The 21,472-nt window shown below is 46.4% G+C and overlaps 1 protein-coding gene across 2 annotated transcripts in view; it reads left to right on the top strand.

Annotated features, from left to right (window-relative positions):
* Positions 1 to 21,472, top strand: part of LOC124010832 (A disintegrin and metalloproteinase with thrombospondin motifs 2-like) — a 286,969-nt gene that overhangs the window by 240,459 nt on the left and 25,038 nt on the right. For both annotated transcript variants that reach the window (XM_046323551.1, XM_046323552.1), the window contains 5 exons: positions 5,023 to 5,106; positions 10,123 to 10,279; positions 16,345 to 16,450; positions 16,853 to 16,996; positions 17,284 to 17,416. In XM_046323551.1, coding sequence (XP_046179507.1) covers positions 5,023 to 5,106; positions 10,123 to 10,279; positions 16,345 to 16,450; positions 16,853 to 16,996; positions 17,284 to 17,416 — 624 coding nt within the window. The remainder of the gene's footprint in view (positions 1 to 5,022; positions 5,107 to 10,122; positions 10,280 to 16,344; positions 16,451 to 16,852; positions 16,997 to 17,283; positions 17,417 to 21,472) is intronic.

The following is a 21,472-nucleotide window of genomic DNA, read 5'->3' as shown; positions in this document are numbered from 1 at the left end:
GTGTTGTCTCTTAATGTAGTGTTGTCTCTCTTAATGTATTTACATTTACATTTAAGTCATTTCTCTTTATCCAGTTGCTCTCTTCATTACAAATGTGGTGTTGTCTTATTCTCTTTATCTGACATCCTTTATGTAGTCTTGTCTCTCTTAATGTAGTGTTGTCTCTCTTAATTAGTGTTGTTTGTCTATCCAGAGCGACTTACAAATTGGTCTCTTATGACATTAGTGTTGTCTCTCTTTATGTTGTGTCTCTCTTTATGTAGTGTTTCTCTCTTTATATAGTGTTGTGTCTCTTTAAGTAGTGTTGTCTCTCAGTTTGTAGTGCTGTCTTAGGTCTCTCTTTATTTAGTGTTGTCTCTCTTTCTGTAATTGTGTCTGTCTTTATTTAGTTTTGTCTCACTTTATGTAGTGTTATCTTAGGTCTCTCTTTATGTGGTGTTGTCTGTCTTTATGTAGTGTGGTCTCTCTTTATGTAGTGTTGTCTCTCATTATATAGTGGTGTGTTTCTTTAAGTAGTGTTGTCTCTCAGTTTGTAGTGCTGTCTTAGGTCTCTCTTTATGTAGTGTTGTCTGTCTTTATGTAGTTTTGTCTCTCTTTATGTAAAATTGTCTTAGGTCTCTCTGAATGTCGTGTTGTCTCTCTTTGTGTGGTGTTGTCTTAGGTCTCTCTTTATGTAGCGTTATCTCTCTCTTTGTAGTGTTTTCTTCGGTCTCTCTTAATGTAGTGTTGTCTCTCTTTATGTAGTTTGGTCTCTCTTTATATATTGTTGTCTCTCTTTATGTATTGTTGTCTTAGGTCTCTCTTAATGTAGTGTTGTCTCTCTTTATATAGTGGTGTGGTGTTGTCTCTCTTTATGTAGTTCTCTCTTCATGTATTGTTGTCTCTCTTTATGTAGTGTTGTCTTAGTTCTCTCTTAATGTAGTGTTGTCTCTCTTTATGTAGTGTTGTCTCTTTTTATGTAGTGTTGTCTCCTTGTGTGGTGTTGTCTTAGGTCTCTCTTTATGTAGTGTTTTCTCTCTTTATGTAGTGTTGTCTCTCTTTATGTTGTGTTGTTTCTCTTTATATTGTGTTGTCTCTCTTTATGTTGTTTGTTCTCTCTTTACGTAATGCTATCATAGGTCTCTCTTTATGTAGTGTTGTCTTAGGTCACTCTTAGTATACCTTTGTCCTGCTTTATGTGGTGTTGTTTCTCTTTATGTAGTGGTGTCTCTCTATATATATATTGTCTCCTTATTTAGTGTTGTCTCTCTTTATATAGTGTTGTCTCTCTTTATGTAGTGTTGTCTCTCTTTATGTAGTGTTACCTTAGGTCTCTCTTTATATAGTGCTGTCTCTCTTTATGTAGTTGTAACGGTTTTCTAGGTGTGGTGAAGGAGAGTCGGACCAAAATGCAGCGTGTAGATTGCGATCCATGTTTAATGAAAAAACTAACGTAAATACAAATAAACACAAAACACTACAAAGCAATAAACGTAATGAAAACCGAAACAGCCTATACTTGTCAAATAAATAAAGCAACAGGAACAAAGACACTAAGGACAATCACCCACGACAAACTCAAAGAATATGGCTGCCTAAATATGGTTCCCAATCAGAGACAACGATATAAGCACCTGCCTCTGATTGAGAACCACTCCAGACAGCCATAGACTTTGCTAGATAACCCCACTAGCTACAATCCTAAATACATACACACCAAAACCCCAAGACAAAACACACCACAATACAAAAACTCCATGCCACACCCTGGCCTGACCCAATACATGAAGAAAAACACAAAATATTTAGACCAGGGCGTGACAGTAGTGTTGTCTCTTCTTATGTAAGTTTGTCTTAGGTCTCTCTTTATGTAGTGGTGTCTCTCTTTATGTTGTGTTGTCTCTCTTTATTTAGTGTTGTCTCTCTTTATGTAGTGGTGTCTCTCTTTATGTTGTTGTCTCTCTTTATATAGTGTTGTCTCTCTTTATGTTGTGTTGTCTCTCTTTATTTAGTGTTGTCTTATGTCTCTCTTTATGTAGTGGTATTTGTCTTTATATAGTGTTGTCTCTCTTTATCTAGTATTGTCTCTCTTTATGAGGTGTCTCTCTTTATGTAGTGTTGTCTCTCTTTATGTAGTGTTGTCTCTCTTTGTGTGGTGTTGTCTTAGGTCCCTCTTTATGTAGTGTTTTTGTCTCTTTAAGTAGTGTTGTCTCTCTTTATTTAGTGCTATCTTAGGTCTCTCTTTATGTAGACAACACCTATCATGGTCCACACACATCAACACAGTCGTGAAGGGGGCACGACAGCTACTCTTCCTCCTCAGGACACTGAAAAGATTTGGCATGGGCCCTCAGATCCTCAAAAAAACCATTGAGTGTATCTTGACAGGTTGCCTCACCGCTTGGTATGGCAACTGCTCGGCATCCGATCCCAAGGTGCTACAGACGGTAGTGCGTACGTCCCAGTACATCATTGGGGCCAAGCTTCCTGCCATCAAATACCTCTATACCAGGCGTTGTCAGAAGAAGGCCCTAAAAATTGTCAAAGACTCCAAACACCCAAGTCATAGACTGTTCTCTCTGCTTCCGCACTGCAAGTGGTACCGGAGCACCAAGTCTGGGACGAACAGGACCCTGAACAGCTTCTACCCCCAAGCTATAATTCTGCTGAACAGTTAACTAAATGGCTGCCCGGACTGATTTTGCGCTGACTCTCTTGCACTGGCTCTCTTGCACTGGACTCTACCCACACACTCACTGGACTCTACCCACACACTCACTGGACTCTACCCACACACTCACTGGACTCTACCCACACTCTCACTGGACTCTACCCACACTCTCACTGGACTCTACCCACACTCTCACTGGACTCTACCCACACTCTCACTGGACTCTACCCACACTCTCACTGGACTCTACCCACACTCTCACTGGACTCTACCCACACTCTCACTGGACTCTACCCACACTCTCACTGGACTCTACCCACACACTCACTGGACTCTACCCACACTCTCACTGGACTCTACTCACACTCTCACTGGACTCTACCCACACTCTCACTGGACTCTACCCACACACTCACTGGACTCTACCCACACTCTCACTGGACTCTACCCACACTCTCACTGGACTCTACTCACACACTCACACATGCTACTCTGACACTCCAACACACACACACACACAATATTCACATGCACAAAAACACACGCACTCATTCATATTGATTCCACACACATACTCCAGAGTGGTGCAGCGGTCTAAGACACTGCATCTCAGTGCTAGAGGCGTCGCTACAGACCCTGGTTTGATTACAGGCTGTATCACAACCGGCTGTTCCATTGGGCAGAGCGTAGTCCGGGTTTGGCAGGTGTAGGCTATTATTTTAAATAAGAATTTGTTCTTTACTGACTTGCCTAGTTAAATAAAGGTTCAATTAAAAAAAATATATAGAGTAAAAAAATGCACAGAAACACACACACACACACACACACACACACACACACACACACACACACACACACACACACACACACACACACACACACACACACACACACACACACACACACACACACACACACACACACTGTAGATACTGTACACTTCCCTCTGTACATATGCTACTGCTACTCTGTTTATTATATATCCTGACTGCCTAGTCACTTTTACCCCAACCCACATGTACATACTGTATTACCTCAATTACCTCAACTACCTCGTACCCCTGCACATTGACTCAGTACTGGTACTCCTTGTATATCGCCACGTTATATTTTTCATTGTGTAAACATTTCCTTTTTTATTTAGCAAATATTTGTCTTACTTTTGAACTCTGCATTGTTGGCAATGGGCTCGTAAGTAAAAGCATCCCACTGGAAAGTAGACAGCTGTTGTATTCAGCGCATGTCACATTTCATTTGATTTGATTCCTTGTTCTCCCACACATCACCTCTAGATGTGTTATTCCTGGAAAGCTGTGAAAGATAATGAAGGAATGCTGTGCTACATTAAGGAGAAGTAGGACAGACCGAGAGAGAGACAGAGCGACAGACAGACAGACAGGCAGAGCGAAAGACAGACAGACAGGCAGAGAGAAAGACAGGAAGAGAGTCAGGCAGAGAGACAGACAAGAAGAGAGAAAGGCAGAGAGACAGACAGACAGACAGACAGACAGACAGACAGACAGACAGACAGACAGACAGACAGACAGACAGACAGACAGACAGACAGACAGACAGACAGACAGACAGACAGACAGACAGACAGACAGACAGACAGACAGACAGACAGACAGACAGACAGACAGACAGACAGAGCGAAAGACAGACAGACAAGAGATAGACACAGGACAGACAGACAGACAGACTGTCTGTAAGTAGACAGCATCAGTTTGGCATATAGGAAAGAACGGAGTTGGGACATCTGATTTTCTTAAATCACCGCCCTATCCACTTTTTGTCCTAGTTTACACATCCCCCAGACACAAAATAGTATCTAGCAAGATGGAGCTCAACTACCTTCACTAAGACCACTGCAAAGGTTTCCCCATGCAATCTTTGGTTTCGAATCGGGATGTTCTGGCATGTCTGCCTGGTGATTTGTTGGGAGATTCTGTGTGAAGAGGACCCTCTTCGGAACGTTACCATGAGACCTAGTCGTGTTGCTGCCCTAGGTCTGGGACTACACAGAGGGGGCACCCTTGTCCCCGAGTTGGTTTGGGGGTTGCCTAGCAACCAGTTCCTGCTCTCAAGGCGATAAAGAGAAGTGGGAAGAACAACTACACCTCTGTTCCCTCTCTTTCTCTACCTCCCCTCCTCCTTGTTTCTAGCTTTATCTTCCCATCCCTCATCCTGTCTTGCACCTCTCATTCCCTCTCCCTGAAAATCTCTAAGAATACATCCTCTTTCTTTTTCTCCCCAACTCAACTCTCTCTCTCTCTTTCTCTGTCTCTCTCTGTCTCTATCTCTATATCTCTCTCTTTCTTTCTTTCTCTCTCTCTCTGTTATTAAATGTCTATGTGTCTTTGTCTGTGCAGGTGAATGAGATTTACCATGACCCCTCTCTGGGAGCCAGGATCAACGTGGTGCTAGTACGAATCATCATGCTAGGCTATGGGAAGGTAAGAGAGAGGGTGTGGAGTGTTGTCACTTTTGCTTTATATCACCATATGAATTCTACATTTGTCCATAAGTAAAAATGTATGATTCCTTCAGGTTTGACTCTGTTCCTTGAAAGACTGGCTACAGTCATTTTAGCTTTTTTGGTGTGTTTTCTGCAGCTTTACACACACACACACACACACACACACACACACACACACACACACACACACACACACACACACACACACACACACACACACACACACACACACACACACACACACACACACACACACACACACACACACACACACACACACACACACACACACACACACACACACAAACACACACAGAGGCCTACAGCCTGTTATTCCAGTGGACTGAGCAAAAGTGGAACTAAAAGCATGTGGATCCCAGGGGAGGGTTTTCAAAGTCACACGCCTTCACAGTTCAGCACCAAAGCACACAGAAAAACTGCCGTTATGCAACCGGCTGTTCCTCTGGTGGGCTGGAGCAAGGAATCATGGGAAGTCCAGACTAAGATTTTAAAAAATCGATAATAGCCTTCAGACAGGCAGACAGAAAGACAGACAGGCAGACAGACAGACGGGCATACAAACAGACAGATGGGCACACAGGCAGACAGACAGGCAGACAGAAAGGCAGACTGACAGGCAGACAGACCCGTGGATGCTGCAGTGTGATTCTACCTATCTATCTGTTAGTGTGTGTGATTGAGAAAGGACTACCCTGCAGGATGTTACTATAGATATAGGTTAGATAGAATGTAATGTTACTACCCTCGACTGTGCTTTACCCCTATATCACATCATCTATATTCCTTTAAATCATATCTATATCCCTTTACCTCACATCATCTATATTCCTTTACCTCCATATCACATCATCTATATTCCTTTAAATCACATCTATATTCCTTTATATCATCTATATCCCTTTACCTCCATACCACATCATCTATATTCCTTTACCTCCATACCACATCATCTATATTCCTTTACCTCTAAATCACATCATCTATATTCCATTACCTCTATATCACAACATCTATATTCATTTAAATCACATCATCTATCTACCTCTATATAACATCATCTATATTCCTCTACATCACATCATCTATATTCCTTTATGTCACATCATCTATATTCCTTTACCTCTATATAACATAATCTACAGTGGGGAGAACAAGTATTTGATACACTGCCGATTTTGCAGGTTTTCCTACTTACAAAGCATGTAGAGATCTGTAATGTTCATCATAGGTACACTTCAACTGTGAGAGACTGAATCTAAAAGAAAAACCCAGAAAATCACATTGTATGATTTTTAAGTAATTAATTAGCATTTTATTGCATGACATAAGTATTTGATACATCAGAAAAGCAGAACTTAATATTTGGTACAGAAACTTTTGTTTTCAATTACAGAGATCATATGTTTCCTGTAGTTCTTGACCAGGTTTGCACACAGTGCAGCAGGGATTTTGGCCCACTCCTCCATACAGACCTTCTCCAGATCCTTCAGGTTTCGGGGCTGTCGCTGGGCAATACGGACTTTCAGCTCCCTCCAAAGATTTTCTATTGGGTTCAGGTCTAGAGACTGGCTAGGCCACTCCAGGACCTTGAGATGCGTCTTACGGAGCCACTCCTTATAGTTCCCTGGCTGTGTGTTTCGGGTCGTTGTCATGCTGGAAGACCCAGCCATGACCCATCTTCAATGCTCTCACTGAGGGAAGGAGATTGTTGGCCAAGATCTCGCGATACATGGCCCCATCCATCCTCCCCTCAATACGGTGCAGTCGTCCTGTCCCCTTTGCAGAAAAACATCCCCAAAACACCTCCATGCTCCACGGTTGGGATGGTGTTCTCATCCTTCTTCTTCCTCCAAACACGGCAAGTGGAGTTTTGACCAAAAAGCGAAATTTTTGTCTCATCAGACCACATGACCTTCTCCCATTCCTCCTCTGGATCATCCAGATGGTCATTGGCAAACTTCAGACGGGCCTGGACATGCGCTGGCTTGAGCAGGGTGACCTTGCGTGCGCTGCAGGATTTTAATCCATGACGGCGTAGTGTGTTACTAATGGTTTTCTTTGAGACTGTGGTCCCAGCTCTCTTCAGGTCATTAACCAGGTCCTGCCGTGTATTTCTGGGCTGATCCCTCACCTTCCTCATGATCATTGATGTCCCACTAGGTGAGATCTTGTATGGAGCCCCAGACCGAGGGTGATTGACCGTCATCTTGAACTTCTTCCATTTTCTAATAATTGCACTAACAGTTTACATCGGCGCCGACAGAGATGGCCGCCTCACTTCGCGTTCCTAGGAAACTATGCAGTTTTTTGTTTTTTTACATGTTATTTCTTACATTGGTACCCCAGGTCATCTTAGGTTTCATTACATACAGTCGAGAAGAACTACTGAACATAAGAGCAGCGTCAACTCACCATCAGTACGACCAAGAATATGACTTTCGCGAAGCAGACCCTGTGTTCTGCCTTTCACCCAGGACAACGGAATGGATCATCTATATTCCTCTACATCACATCATCTTCATTCCTTTATATCACATCATCTATATTCCTCTACATCACATCATCTATATTCCTCTACATCACATCATCTATATTCCTCTACATCACATCATCTATATTCCTCTACATCACATCATCTATATTCCTCTACATCACATCATCTATATTCCTCTACATCACATCATCTTCATTCCTTTAAATCACATCATCTATATTCCTCTACATCACATCATCTATATTCCTCTACATCACATCATCTATATTCCTTTAAATCACATCATCTATATTCCTCTACATCACATCATCTATATTCCTCTACATCACATCATCTATACTCCTCTACATCACATCTTCTATATTACTCTACATCACATCATCTATATTCCTCTACATCACATCATCTATATTCCTCTACATCACATCATCTATATTCCTCTACATCACATCATCTATATTCCTCTACATCACATCATCTATATTCCTCTACATCACATCATCTATATTCCTCTACATCACATCATCTATATTCCTCTACATCACATCATCTATAATCCTCTACATCACATCATCTATATTCCTCTACATCACATCATCTATATTCCTCTACATCACATCATCTATATTCCTCTACATCACATCATCTTCATTCCTTTATATCACATCATCTATATTCCTCTACATCACATCATCTATATTCCTCTACATCACATCATCTATATTTACATTTACATTTAAGTCATTTAGCAGACGCTCTTATCCAGAGCGACTTACAAATTGGTGCATTCACCTTATGACATTCCTCTACTCACATCATCTATATTCCTCTATATATATATATACACACTCACAAGCACACAAACACACACTGGCATGCACACACACACACACTCACACACAAACAGACGCACTCATAGTCCGTCTCTCATGGCCCCGCCCCTATCCTCATGCAGCTCAGGCCAGATCTCCGGCTGTCCATCATCCCCAATTACTGTGGCAACGGAGCAGTGCACACAGGCAGCCTGCAGATTGGCCAAATGACCCTGAACACACACACAAACACACAAAGAAACACACACTCACATAGATATGTTAGTGTACCGAGTACACTTCATACTCCATCATGTGAGCAAAGAAGCGGTCATACTGTGTCTTCACTGCAGCACAGAGAGGCTGAACTGAACCGTGTGTATGTTGAAAATAGAAGGAGAGATAGAACACAAAGGAGTGGCTGACACAGTAAGAAAGATTAGGAGAGGTGAAGGAGAGAGAGTGTGAAGGGTCTATATGTGGGTGTATGTATTATTCTGGGAAAATGTAACCATTGTGTACATGTTTTTGTTTGGATTTCACAAAGTCAAAACATTTCTGTTAGAAAGGGGACTCGGTGTATGTGCAGTAGTAGAATATGTATTTAAATGTTTGTGGTTTTAGGCAAGTATATATGCACCCCCATAACTCCCAAGGTATATTAGCTTAGCTTGGCCCCAGGACCACCGTGGCTGACTGCCACTGCGGCACTGCCACCGACTGGTCATAGCAGGAATAATAGGATGCATGAGAAGTTCTTGTCACTGAGCGAGCCTGATTGAAGAGACACATGAATGTCTGTCTGAACATCTGCAACAATGTTTTTTCCTTTTCCCTCTCTCTCTCCCCGTCTCGCTCTCTCCCCTGTCTCCCCCTCTCTCTTTCTCTCTCCCCCTCTTTCTCTCTCCCCTGTCTACCCCTCTCTCTTTCTCTCTCCCCATCTTTCTCTCTCCCCTGTCGCCCCCTCTCTCTTTCTCTCTCCCCCTCTTTCTCTCTCCCCTGTCTCCCCCTCTCTCTTTCTCTCCCCCTCTTTCTCTCTCCCCTGTCTCCCCCTCTCTCTTTCTCTCTCCCCTCTTTCTCTCTCCCCTGTCTCCCCCCTCTCTTTCTTTCTCTCTCCCCCTCTTTCTCTCTCCCCCCTCTTTCTCCCTCCCCTGTCTCCCCCTCCCTCTTTCTCTCTCCCCCTCTATCTCTCTCCCTGTCTCCCCCTCTCTCTTTCTCTCTCCCCTCTTTCTCTCTCCCCTGTCTCCCCCTCTCTCTTTCTCTCTCACCCTCTTTCTCTCTCCCCCTCTTTCTCCCTCCCCTGTCTCCCCCTCTCTCTTTCTCTCTCCCCCTCTTTCTCCCTCCCCCTCTTTCTCTCTCCCCTGTCTCCCCCTCTCTCTTTCTCTCTCCCCCTTTCTCTCTCCCCTGTCTCCCCCTCTCATTTTCTCTCTCCCCCTCTTTCTCTCTCCCCCTCTTTCTCTCTCCCCCTCTTTCTCTCTCCCCTCTTTCTCTCTCACCCCTCTTTCTCTCTCTCTCTCCTGTCTCCCCCTCTCTCTTTCTCTCTCCCCCTCTTTCTCTGTCCCCCTCTTTCTCTCTCCCCATCTCGCTCTCTCTCCCCATCTCCCCCCTCTCTCTCGCTCTTTATTGCTCTCTCTACTCTCCCTCTCTACTCTCCCTCTCTCTCTAGTCTATGAGTCTGATAGAGTTGGGGAACCCGTCTCAGAGTCTGGAGAATGTGTGTCGCTGGGCCTTCCTGCAGCAGAAACAGGAGACAGGAGATGCAGAGTACCACGACCACGCTATCTTCCTCACACGACAGGAGTTTGGGCCTACTGGCATGCAGGGTAATAAACACACACACACACACACACACACACACACACACACACACACACACACACACACACACACACACACACACACACACACACACACACACACACACACACACACACACACACACACACACACACCACTCTGTTGTGTTGTTGTTTTTGGTTTAGTGGTGTTTAGTACAGACAGAGTGAGAGCAGGCTAGCAGCATGTCTCAGGGGAGTTAGCTAGCTCTAAAGCTGCCCTTGGCTTCAGCTTTGGGCTGGAGAGAAAATCAATACCCTACAGCCACAGACCTGCTAGTGAGAACAGAACAGACACTACAGCCACAGACCTGCTAGTGAAAACAGAACAGACACTACAGCCACAGACCTGCTAGTGAGAACAGAACAGACACTACAGCCACAGACCTGCTAGTGAGAACAGAACAGACACTACAGCCACAGACCTGCTAGTGAGAACAGAACAGACACTACAGCCACAGACCTGCTAGTGAGAACAGAACAGACACTACAGCCACAGACCTGCTAGTGAGAACAGAACAGACACTACAGCCACAGACCTGCTAGTGAAAACAGAACAGACACTACAGTCACAGACCTGCTAGTGAGAACAGAGCAGAGAGACTACAGTCACAGACCTTCTAGTGAGAACAGAGCAGAGAGACTCCAGTCCCAGACCTGCTAGTGAGAACAGAACAGACACTACAGTCACAGACCTGCTAGTGAGAACAGAACAGACACTACAGTCACAGACCTGCTAGTGAGAACAGAACAGACACTACAGTCACAGACCTGCTAGTGAGAACAGAACAGACACTACAGTCACAGACCTGCTAGTGAGAACAGAACAGACACTACAGTCACAGACCTGCTAGTGAGAACAGAACAGACACTACAGCCACAGACCTGCTCGTGAGAACAGAACAGAGACTACAGTCACAGACCTGCTAGTGAGAACAGAACAGAGACTACAGTCACAGACCTGCTAGTGAGAACAGAGCATAGACTACAGTCACAGGCCTGCTAGTGAGAACAGAACAGAGACTACAGTCACAGACCTGCTAGTGAGAACAGAACAGAGACTACAGTCACATACCTGCTAGTGAGAACAGAGCAGAGAGACTACAGTCACAGACCTGCTAGTGAGAACAGAGCAGAGAGACTACAGTCACAGACCTGCTAGTGGGAACAGAACAGAGACTACAGTCACAGACCTGCTAGTGAGAACAGAACAGAGACTACAGTCACAGACCTGCTAGTGAGAACAGAGCAGAGAGACTACAGTCACAGACCTGCTAGTGAGAACAGAGCAGAGAGACTACAGTCACAGACCTGCTAGTGAGAACAGAACAGAGACTACAGTCACAGGCCTGCTAGTGAGAACAGAACAGAGACTACAGTCACAGACCTGCTAGTGAGAACAGAGCAGAGAGACTACAGTCACAGACCTGCTAGTGAGAACAGAACAGAGACTACAGTCACATACCTGCTAGTGAGAACAGAGCAGAGAGACTACAGTCACAGACCTGCTAGTGAGAACAGAGCAGAGAGACTACAGTCACAGACCTGCTAGTGAGAACAGAGCAGAGAGACTACAGTCACAGACCTGCTAGTGAGAACAGAGCAGAGAGACTACAGTCACAGGCCTGCTAGTGAGAACAGAACAGAGACTACAGTCACATACCTGCTAGTGAGAACAGAGCAGAGAGACTACAGTCACAGACCTGCTAGTGAGAACAGAGCATAGACTACAGTCACAGGCCTGCTAGTGAGAACAGAACAGAGACTACAGTCACATACCTGCTAGTGAGAACAGAGCAGAGAGACTACAGTCACAGACCTGCTAGTGAGAACAGAGCAGAGAGACTACAGTCACAGACCTGCTAGTGAGAACAGAACAGAGACTACAGTCACAGACCTGCTAGTGGGAACAGAGCGGAGAGACTACAGTCACAGACCTGCTAGTGAGAACAGAACAGAGACTACAGTCACAGACCTGCTAGTGAGAACAGAACAGAGACTACAGTCACAGACCTGCTAGTGAGAACAGAACAGAGACTACAGCCACAGACCTGCTAGTGAGAACAGAACAGAGCAGAACAGAGACTCCAGTCACAGACCTGCTAGTCAGAACAGAACAGAGACTCCAGTCACAGACCTGCTAGTGAGAACAGAACAGAGACTAGTCACAGACCTGCTAGTGAGAACAGAACAGAGACTACAGCCACAGACCTGCTAGTGGGAACAGAACAGACACTACAGTCACAGACCTGCTAGTGAGAACAGAACAGACACTACAGTCACAGACCTGCTAGTGAGAACAGAACAGAGACTACAGCCACAGACCTGCTAGTGAGAACAGAACCAAGACTACTGCCACAGACCTGCTAGTGAGAACAGAGAGAGACTATAGCCACAGACCTTCTAGGTAAAACAGAGACTATAGCCACAGACCTTCTAGGTAAAACAGAGAGAGACTACAGCCACAGACCTGCTAGCGAAAACAGAGAGAGTCTACAGCCACAGACCTGCTAGCCACTAGAGAGAACAAATCCCTGAGAGACAGTGACAGGGCATTCTCTGTGAGCTGTACAAGAGACACAGTCAGGTCACTGAGCTCTAGCTTCTGAGAGGTTCCTGTTTGGTGTGAGTAGGTCAAAGTTGAATGTATTGTAATTCACAATGCTACACACTATCCGCACTAACCATACTATTTGTGACGTAAACTGAGTAGTGTAGTATGCTTATTAGTCAAAGTATGGATAGGGTTAGTATGCCAAAAGTTTGCGGATGTTGTACTACATTCGCCAAAATACCAAGTATACAAGGAATGGACACTATTTACGTAATGCAATTCTTCAGAAAGTGGGCGTGGCTTCACAACTTTCTCAGATTTGAAGAAAATGGCGGAAAATATACTGCCAAAGTCCGACGAGATCAGATATAACAATGTGTTGCTTTAACTAATCATGACAAATGTTAAGAACATTTTGAGTCATGTAATAAAGTAATGACTTTTCAAAAAAGTTATGTTGGCTGACAATTTGTTAACTACACTGTCCTTACGAACCGCATAGCATATCATTACAGCAGTATGTACCGCTCTCTTTTTTGCCACCTATTGTAACATCAGTTGGTAACATCGAACTTGCCAGTATATTTACTTTATGCTATCTAACTACCTATCCAATGTGAATTGACTTGATTATTCACGTCATTCAGGGTTTAGCAAAATGGTGTAGTCGTTCTTCGGGTCCGTTTGTAAATTCTAAATCTACTCCGATTTCAAAGCGCTCTCGCCTGACTAACAGAGCCTGAGCTCAGAATAACTGATGAATTTGCGAACACTCAACACCCATTGTGTAACGAAGTTCGTCTGTTGTTTGAAGAGAGTCAGACCGAAATGCAGCGTGTAGGTTACTCATGACTTTTAATGAAGATAATGCGGTACATGAAATAACTGAAGAAGAAAACAACAAACGAGTGAAACTAATTACAGCCTATCTGGTGACTAACACAGAGACAGGTACAATCACCCACGAAATACAACGCGCACTCAGGTTACCTAAATACGGTTCCCAATCCGAGACAACGAGAATCAGCTGACTCCAATTAGGAATCGCCTCAGGCAGCCAAGCCTAACTAGACACACCCCTAATAATACACACTCCCAATTAATACAAACCCCAATACGAAATACAACATATAAACCCATGTCACACCCTGGCCTACCCAAACATATAACAAAAACACAAGATACAATGACCAAGGCGTGACACATTGAATGTGGCCGGTGCCAGTAAACGTTGGCACTAGAAGGTAATTAAATTGTTGCCAACATAGTCACCAACGCTCTGATTAACATGAAAACTGCCTAACCAGCTAACTAGTCAGAGGTAGGTCTTCTCTCATTTGTGTCTGGAAGAAGCCAATGACTGGAGTGGTGAAGTCTGAACACTCGGATCAACCCTACTCCTCGGCCACAGTGTCCTGTGTACACTCTCAATTTATAAATGACAATCTGACAACGCCCTGAATACACGAACGCCCTGAGCACACTCTGGCACTCCAGATTGAATTTACAAACACACCCAAAGTCTAGTAATTTGTTATGCTAACAAGCTAGCAAGAGGTTGCATAGCAACAGCATCAACTCCCGGTAGACAGGCGAAGAGCTAGTACCCTCAACCGAAAGGATATACTAAAATTACGGTATAATAAAATGAATTAATAGCATATAGTATGTGTTATATACTAATTAAGTATGTAGTATACAGTATGTTGCTGTCTCAGCCCTTGCTGTCTCTGCCTGGCCGGTTCCCCTTTTTCCACTGGGATTCTCTGCCTCTAACCCTGTTACGGGGGCTGAGTCACTGGCTTGCTGGGGCTCTCTCGTGCAGTCCCTGGGGGGGTGCGTCACCTGGGTGGGTTGATTCACTGTTGTGGTCAGCCTGTCTGGGTTTCCTCCCCCCCCCCTTGGGTTGTACAGTGTCGGAGATCTTTGTGGGCTATACTCGGCCTTGTCTCAGGATGGTAAGTTGGTGGTTGAAGATTTCCCTCTAGTGGTGTGGGGGCTGTGCTTTGGCAAAGTGGGTGGGGTTATATCCTTCCTGTTTGGCCCTGTCCGGGGATGTCCTCGGATGGGGCCACAGTGTCTCCTGACCCCTCCTGTCTCAGCCTCCAGTATTTATGCTGCAGTAGTTTATGTGTCGGGGGCTAGGGTCAGTTTGTTTATCTGGAGTACTTCTCCTGTCCTATTCGGTGTCCTGTGTAAATCTAAGTGTGCGTTCTCTAATTCTCTCCTTCTCTCTTTCTTTCTCTCTCTCGGAGGACCTGAGCCCTAGGACCATGCCCCAGGACTACCTGACATGATGACTCCTTGCTGTCCCCAGTCCACCTGGCCATGCTGCTGCTCCAGTTTCAACTGGCCTGGGCCCTAGGACCATGTCCCAGGACTACCTGACATGAGGACTCCTTGCTGTCCCCAGTCCACCTGGCCATGCTCCTGCTCCAGTTTCAACTGTTCTGCCTTACTATTATTCAACCATGCTGGTCATTTATGAACATTTGAACATCTTGGCCACGTTCTGTTATAATCTCCACCCGGCACAGCCAGAAGAGGACTGGCCACCCCACATATGCTCTCTCTAATTCTCTCTTTCTTTCTCTCTCTCGGAGGACCTGAGCCCTAGGACCGTGCCCCAGGACTACCTGACATGATGGCTCCTTGCTGTCCCCAATCCACCTGACTGTGCTGCTGCTCCAGTTTCAACTGTTCTGCCTTATTATTATTTGACCATGCTGGTCATTTATGAACATTTGAACATCTTGGTCATGTTCTGTTATAATCTCTACCCGGCACAGCCAGAAGAGGACTGGCCACCCCACATAGCCCGGTTCCTCTCTAGGTTTCTTCCTAGGTTTTGGCCTTTCTAGGGAGTTTTTCCTAGCCACCGTGCTTTTACACCTGCATTGTTTGCTGTTTGGGGTTTTAGGCTGGGTTTCTGTACAGCACTTTGAGATATCAGCTGATGTACGAAGGGCTATATAAATACATTTGATTTGATTTTGATTTGATGTTAGTATGGGTATTCAAACACAACACTCTTTCTGGCTCCCTTTATTCTTACTGATCCCTGACCACCCTTCTTTCTTTCTATTACAACTTCCCTGCCTCTCCTCCCTCCCTCCTCTCTTCCTTCCTCTCTCCCTCCTCCTCTCTTCCTGCCTCTCCTCCCTCCCTCCTCTTCCTTCCCCTCTCCCTCCTCCTCATCTCTTCCTTCCTCTCCTCCCTCCCTCCTCTCTTCCTTCCTCTCTCCCTCCTCCTCCTCTCTTCCTGCCTCTCCTCCCTCCCTCCCTCCTCTTCCTTCCTCTCTCCCTCCTCCTCCTCTCTTCCTGCGTCTCCTCCCTCCCTCCCTCCTCTCTTCCTTCCTCTCTCCCTCCTCCTCTTCTCTTCCTGCCTCTCCTCCCTCCCTACTCTCTTCCTTCCTCTTCCTTCCTTCCTCTCTCCCTCCATCCCTCCCTCTCACTGCTCTCTTCCTTCCTCTTCTCTCCCTCCTGTCTCCTTTCTTCAGGTTATGCTCCAGTAACAGGGATGTGTCACCCAGTGAGGAGCTGTACTCTGAACCATGAGGATGGCTTCTCTTCTGCCTTTGTGGTAGCACACGAGACGGGACATGTGTGAGTACACACACACTCAAACACACACACATACACACACACTCAAACACACACACTCATTAAGCACACACACTCAAACACACACACTTAATCACAGACACACACACACACACACACACACACACACACACACACACACACACACACACACACACACACACACACACACACACACACACACACACACACACACACACACACACACACACACTAAAACACACACACACACACACACACTCAAATATACGTGCTCACACATACACACATACACACACACTCAAACACACACACTCAAACACACACACACTGTATCGACATATTCCCACAATTTAAGTAGACCCATACGCCTGTTCCTCTGCTCCCCCCTCCCTCCCTCCCTCCCTGCCTCTCTCTCTCAACCAGGCTGGGTATGGAGCACGACGGCCAGGGGAACCGCTGTGGAGACGAGGTGCACATGGGGAGCATCATGGCCCCATTGGTCCAAGCTGCCTTCCACCGCTTCCACTGGTCCCGCTGTAGCCAGCAGGAGCTGGGACGTTACCTACAGTGAGTCTATCACACACCTACTGTATACACACACTTACACACTTACACACTAGATCTGAATGACTCCAGACCACAAACAAACTATAGGAACTCCACTCTGTTAGGTCTGCCAGTGTTCAGCATACAGTTCTCCAATAGGAAAACTCATGCAGCCTGAGGAGGGGTGCTGAACTGAAATGTTGCTGTTCCCAACAATACAATACAAAATATGTTAAAACTACCACTCTCCTTTATTCACTGAATAAGAAACCACTGCTAGCTCATATATCTTTTGACTCCTCCCCCAGATCCTATGACTGTCTCCGTGACGACCCCTATGAACATAACTGGCCATCCCTGCCCAGACTTCCTGGTCTGCACTACTCCATGAACGAACAGTGTCGCTTCGACTTCGGCGTGGGCTACGTAATGTGTACCGCGGTAAGAATTCCCCAAAGGAACTAGTGGTATACTAACACATCTACTAACTATATATTACATGCTGTCACAGTTACTAGCCCTTTCAAGCTTAACATCCTTATCATTTATCGCCCTCCAGGTTCCCTCGGAGAGTTCATCAATGAGCTTGATGCCTTGATAAGCTCCTTTCCTGAGGACGGCTCACCTCTCACAGTTCTGGGCGACTTTAACCTCCCCACGTCTACCTTTGACTCTTTCCTCTCTGCCTCCTTCTTTCCACTCCTCTCCTCTTTTGACCTCACCCTCTCACCTTCCCCCCCTACTCACAAGGCAGGCAATACGCTCGACCTCATCTTTACTAGATGCTGTTCTTCCACTAACCTCACTGCAACTCCCCTCCAAGTCTCCGACCACTGCCTTGTTGCTCTCATCCAACACCTCCCACACTGCCCCTACTCGGATGGTATCGCGCCGTCCCAAGCTACTCTCTCCTCTTATCCTATCATCTCTTCCCTCCGCTCAAACCTTCTCCCACCTATCTCCTGATTCTGCCTCCTCAACCCTCCTCTCCTCCCTCTCTGCATCCCTTGATCTATGTCCCCTATCCTCCACTTCCTCCCCTCCCCGCTCCGTGGCTCGATGACTCATTGCGAGCTCACAGAACAGGGCTGACTGGAGGAAAACTCGCCTCCCTGCGGACCTGGCATCCTTTCACTCCCTCCTCTCTACATTTTCCTCCTCTGTCTCTGCTGCTAAAGCCACTTTCTACCACGCTAAATTCCAAGCATCTGCCTCTAACCCTAGGAAGCTCTTTGCCACCTTCTCCTCCCTCCTGAATCCTCCGCCCCTCCCCCCTCCTCCCTCTCTGCAGATGACTTCGTCAACCATTTTGAAAAGAAGGTCGACGACATCCGATCCTCGTTTGCTAAGTCAAACGACAGCTCTGACCTCTTTCTCCCCTCTCTCTCCAGATGAAATCTCGCGTCTTGTGACGGCCGGCCGCCCAACAACCTGCCCGCTTGACCCTATCCCCTCCCTCTTTCTCCAGACCATTTCCGGAGACCTTCTCCCTTACCTCACTCGCTCATCATCCCTGACCGTTGGCTACGTCCCTTCCGTCTTCAAGAGAGCGAGAGTTGCACCCCTTCTGACTCCCTCCGATGTCAACAATTACAGACCAGTATCCCTTCTGTCTTTTCTCTCCCTTGAACGTGCCGTCCTTGGCCAGCTCTCCCGCTATCTCTCTCTGAATGACCTTCTTGATCCAAATCAGTCAGGTTTCAAGACTAGTCATTCAACTACTGCTCTCCTCTGTATCACGGAGGCGCTCCGCACTGCTGCTAACAGATCCTCCTCTCCACCCTCTCCGAGTTGGGCATCTCCGGCGCGGCCCACGCTTGATTGCGTCCTACCTGACAGGTCGCTCCTACCAGGTGGCGTGGCGAGAATCTGTCTCCTCACCACGCTCTCACCACTGGTGTCCCCAGGGCTCTGTTCTTGGCCCTCTCCTATTCTCGCTATACACCAAGTCACTTGGCTCTGTCATAACCTCACATGGTCTCTCTTATCATTGCTATGCAGACGACACACAATTAACATGTCTATATCAGTGTGATGACGGATCACCACCTCAAGCTGAACCTCGGCAAGACGGAGCTGCTCTTCCTCCCAGAGGGAAGGACTGACAACACCCTGTTCTCAACTAACATCAAGGCGGTGGCCCGTTCCTGTAGGTTCATGATCTACGCCTCTGTTGGCTGGGCTCCCTCCTGCCATTAAACCCCTTCAAGTCCAAGAACCTGAAGTCCAACACCCTGGCTCTGTCATAACCTCACATGGTCTCTCTTATCATTGCTGCAGACGACACACAATTAATCTTCTCCTTTCCCCCCTCCACTGCCTGTCAGTGTGGATGACGGATCACCACCTCAACTGAACCTCGGCAAGACGGAGCTGCGGGGTGACTGCCCCTAGGTTCATGAACGAACAGTGATCAGTTCTCAGTAACATCCTGGCCCGTTCCAGGTTCACAGGCAGAGTACGACCCTGCCTCACACAGGAAGCGGCGCAGGTCCTAATCCAGGTGTCATCTCCCGTCTGGATTACTGCAACTCGCTGTTGGCTGGGCTCCCTGCCTGTGCCATTAAACCCTTCAACTCATCGCAGCCCGTCTGGTGTTCAACCTTCCCAAGTTCTCTCACGTCACCCCGCTCCTCCGTTCTCTCCACTGGCTTCCAGTTGAAGCTCGCATCCGCTACAAGACCATGGTGCTTGCCTACGGAGCTGTGAGGGGAACGGCACCTCAGTACCTCCAGGCTCTGATCAGGCCCTACACCCAAACAAGGGCACTGCGTTCATCCACCTCTGGCCTGCTCGCCTCCCTACCACTGAGGAAGTACAGCTCCTGCTCAGCCCAGTCAAAACTGTTCGCTGCCCTGGCCCCCCAATGGTGGAACAAACTCCCTCACGACGCCAGGACAGCTCAATCACCACCTTCCGGAGACACCTGAAACCCCACCTCTTTAAGGAATACCTAGGATAGGTTAAGTAATCCCTCTCACCCCACCCCCCTAAGTTTTAGATGCACTATTGTTAAGTGACTGTCCCACTGGATGTCATAAGGTGAATGCACCAATTTGTAAGTCGCTCTGGATAAGAGCGTCTGCTAAATGACTTAAATGTAAATGTAAATGTACTAGTATATACGTATATATGTCACCAGGGAAACAAGTATCTATTGCCACCTAACGGTCCTAACGTCTCCCACAGTTTTACCATTTCTCAGTATTTTGAAAAGCCACTCCAGCACCACTTCACACTTTCAGTCCCCACTGATGCAGTAGGATGACTAGGGTTACATCCACGCCTGGATAGAATGACTCCTCACTCCTCACTGAATTAAGTCCCTACTGACCTAAGTCCCTACTGACCTAAGTCCCTACTGACCTAAGTCCCTACTGACCTAAGTCCCCACTTGAATAAGTCTTTTCCTTAAAGCATCTGGCTGAAGAGCTCATCTTTTTTAGACTGCTGTTCAAGAGCTGTTCTGATTGAGAGTTGAGCTGACCTGCTCTTTGCTTTGCACACGTTGCTAGATTACCCTGTATTCTGTTGTCAAACCATTCTTTAGCTGCAAAAGGTGAGCCAGGCTGGAACACAGGTAAGGTTATCCCCCCTCCCCCACACCCCCCCCCTCGGAGCCATGTGGCCGCTTTTTGCTTTTTCCTCTGATTGATATCAGTATCGTCGTCGTTGTTGCAACGTTACTCGTACATTCTTTAATTGATTTAGTTCTGCCCATCGTCACATTATTGTGCCTGGCATGTGTACTGCAGGATTCTAAACATAATGTTTCTGGTTCCCATATAGTACCTACCAAAGAGAAAAAAGTGCACCGCTGGATTTGTCCCAAACAGCTTTCCAGGATCTCATAGCTAGACAGAGTCAACCAAAGCAAATGAGCTCAACCCTGACACACGCACGGCACCTTTTACTGTAAATGTGTGTGTGACTTTTTGGCCGTTCAGAAAGACATATTGGCATGTAGAACATAGGTAGAAAAAGGGTGGAATGAAAGAGAGAGAGAGAAGTTTCCAGACATTAAAGAAAAGTCTGGAGGAAAAGCTGCTTTTCTATGTTCGGGTTTAGGATCCTGCAGTGTCGCGTGCCAGTTTACCAAGCTGATGTCATCAGTGCCAACCAACCATCAGGCTGACTTTTGACCCTGCCTCAACTGGAGGGGTCACCTGAGGTCATTCTGGGTAGGGAGTCTGGCTCTGTTATTGTGGCAAGGAGGACAGAGGGGGGAGCGGAGGGAAACAGCTGAGAGAGAAGAGAGTTTGTCACAGATCTAAGATCAGTTTATTCCCCCCAGCATCCTTACCTGAACCATTGGGGGCATAGAATGAAAAACGGACTAAGGACAACTTTATTCTTCTCTGAACCAATGATCGGTCATGTTGACCATTTTATATTCACCTTCTGCCCTCCTCTCTGACCCCACAGAGCTGCAGGGTGTCTCAGTCAGAGTCTCTCTCTCCTCATCCTCTTTGGTTGTGTCGGCATGCTCTCTGGCTT

The sequence above is a fragment of the Oncorhynchus gorbuscha genome, linkage group LG23 (assembly GCF_021184085.1).
Source record: "Oncorhynchus gorbuscha isolate QuinsamMale2020 ecotype Even-year linkage group LG23, OgorEven_v1.0, whole genome shotgun sequence".
Classification (NCBI taxonomy): Eukaryota; Metazoa; Chordata; class Actinopteri; order Salmoniformes; family Salmonidae; genus Oncorhynchus; species Oncorhynchus gorbuscha.
The sequence above is the reverse complement of the archived record's forward strand: the minus strand, read 5'-3'. Positions and strand labels throughout refer to the sequence as shown.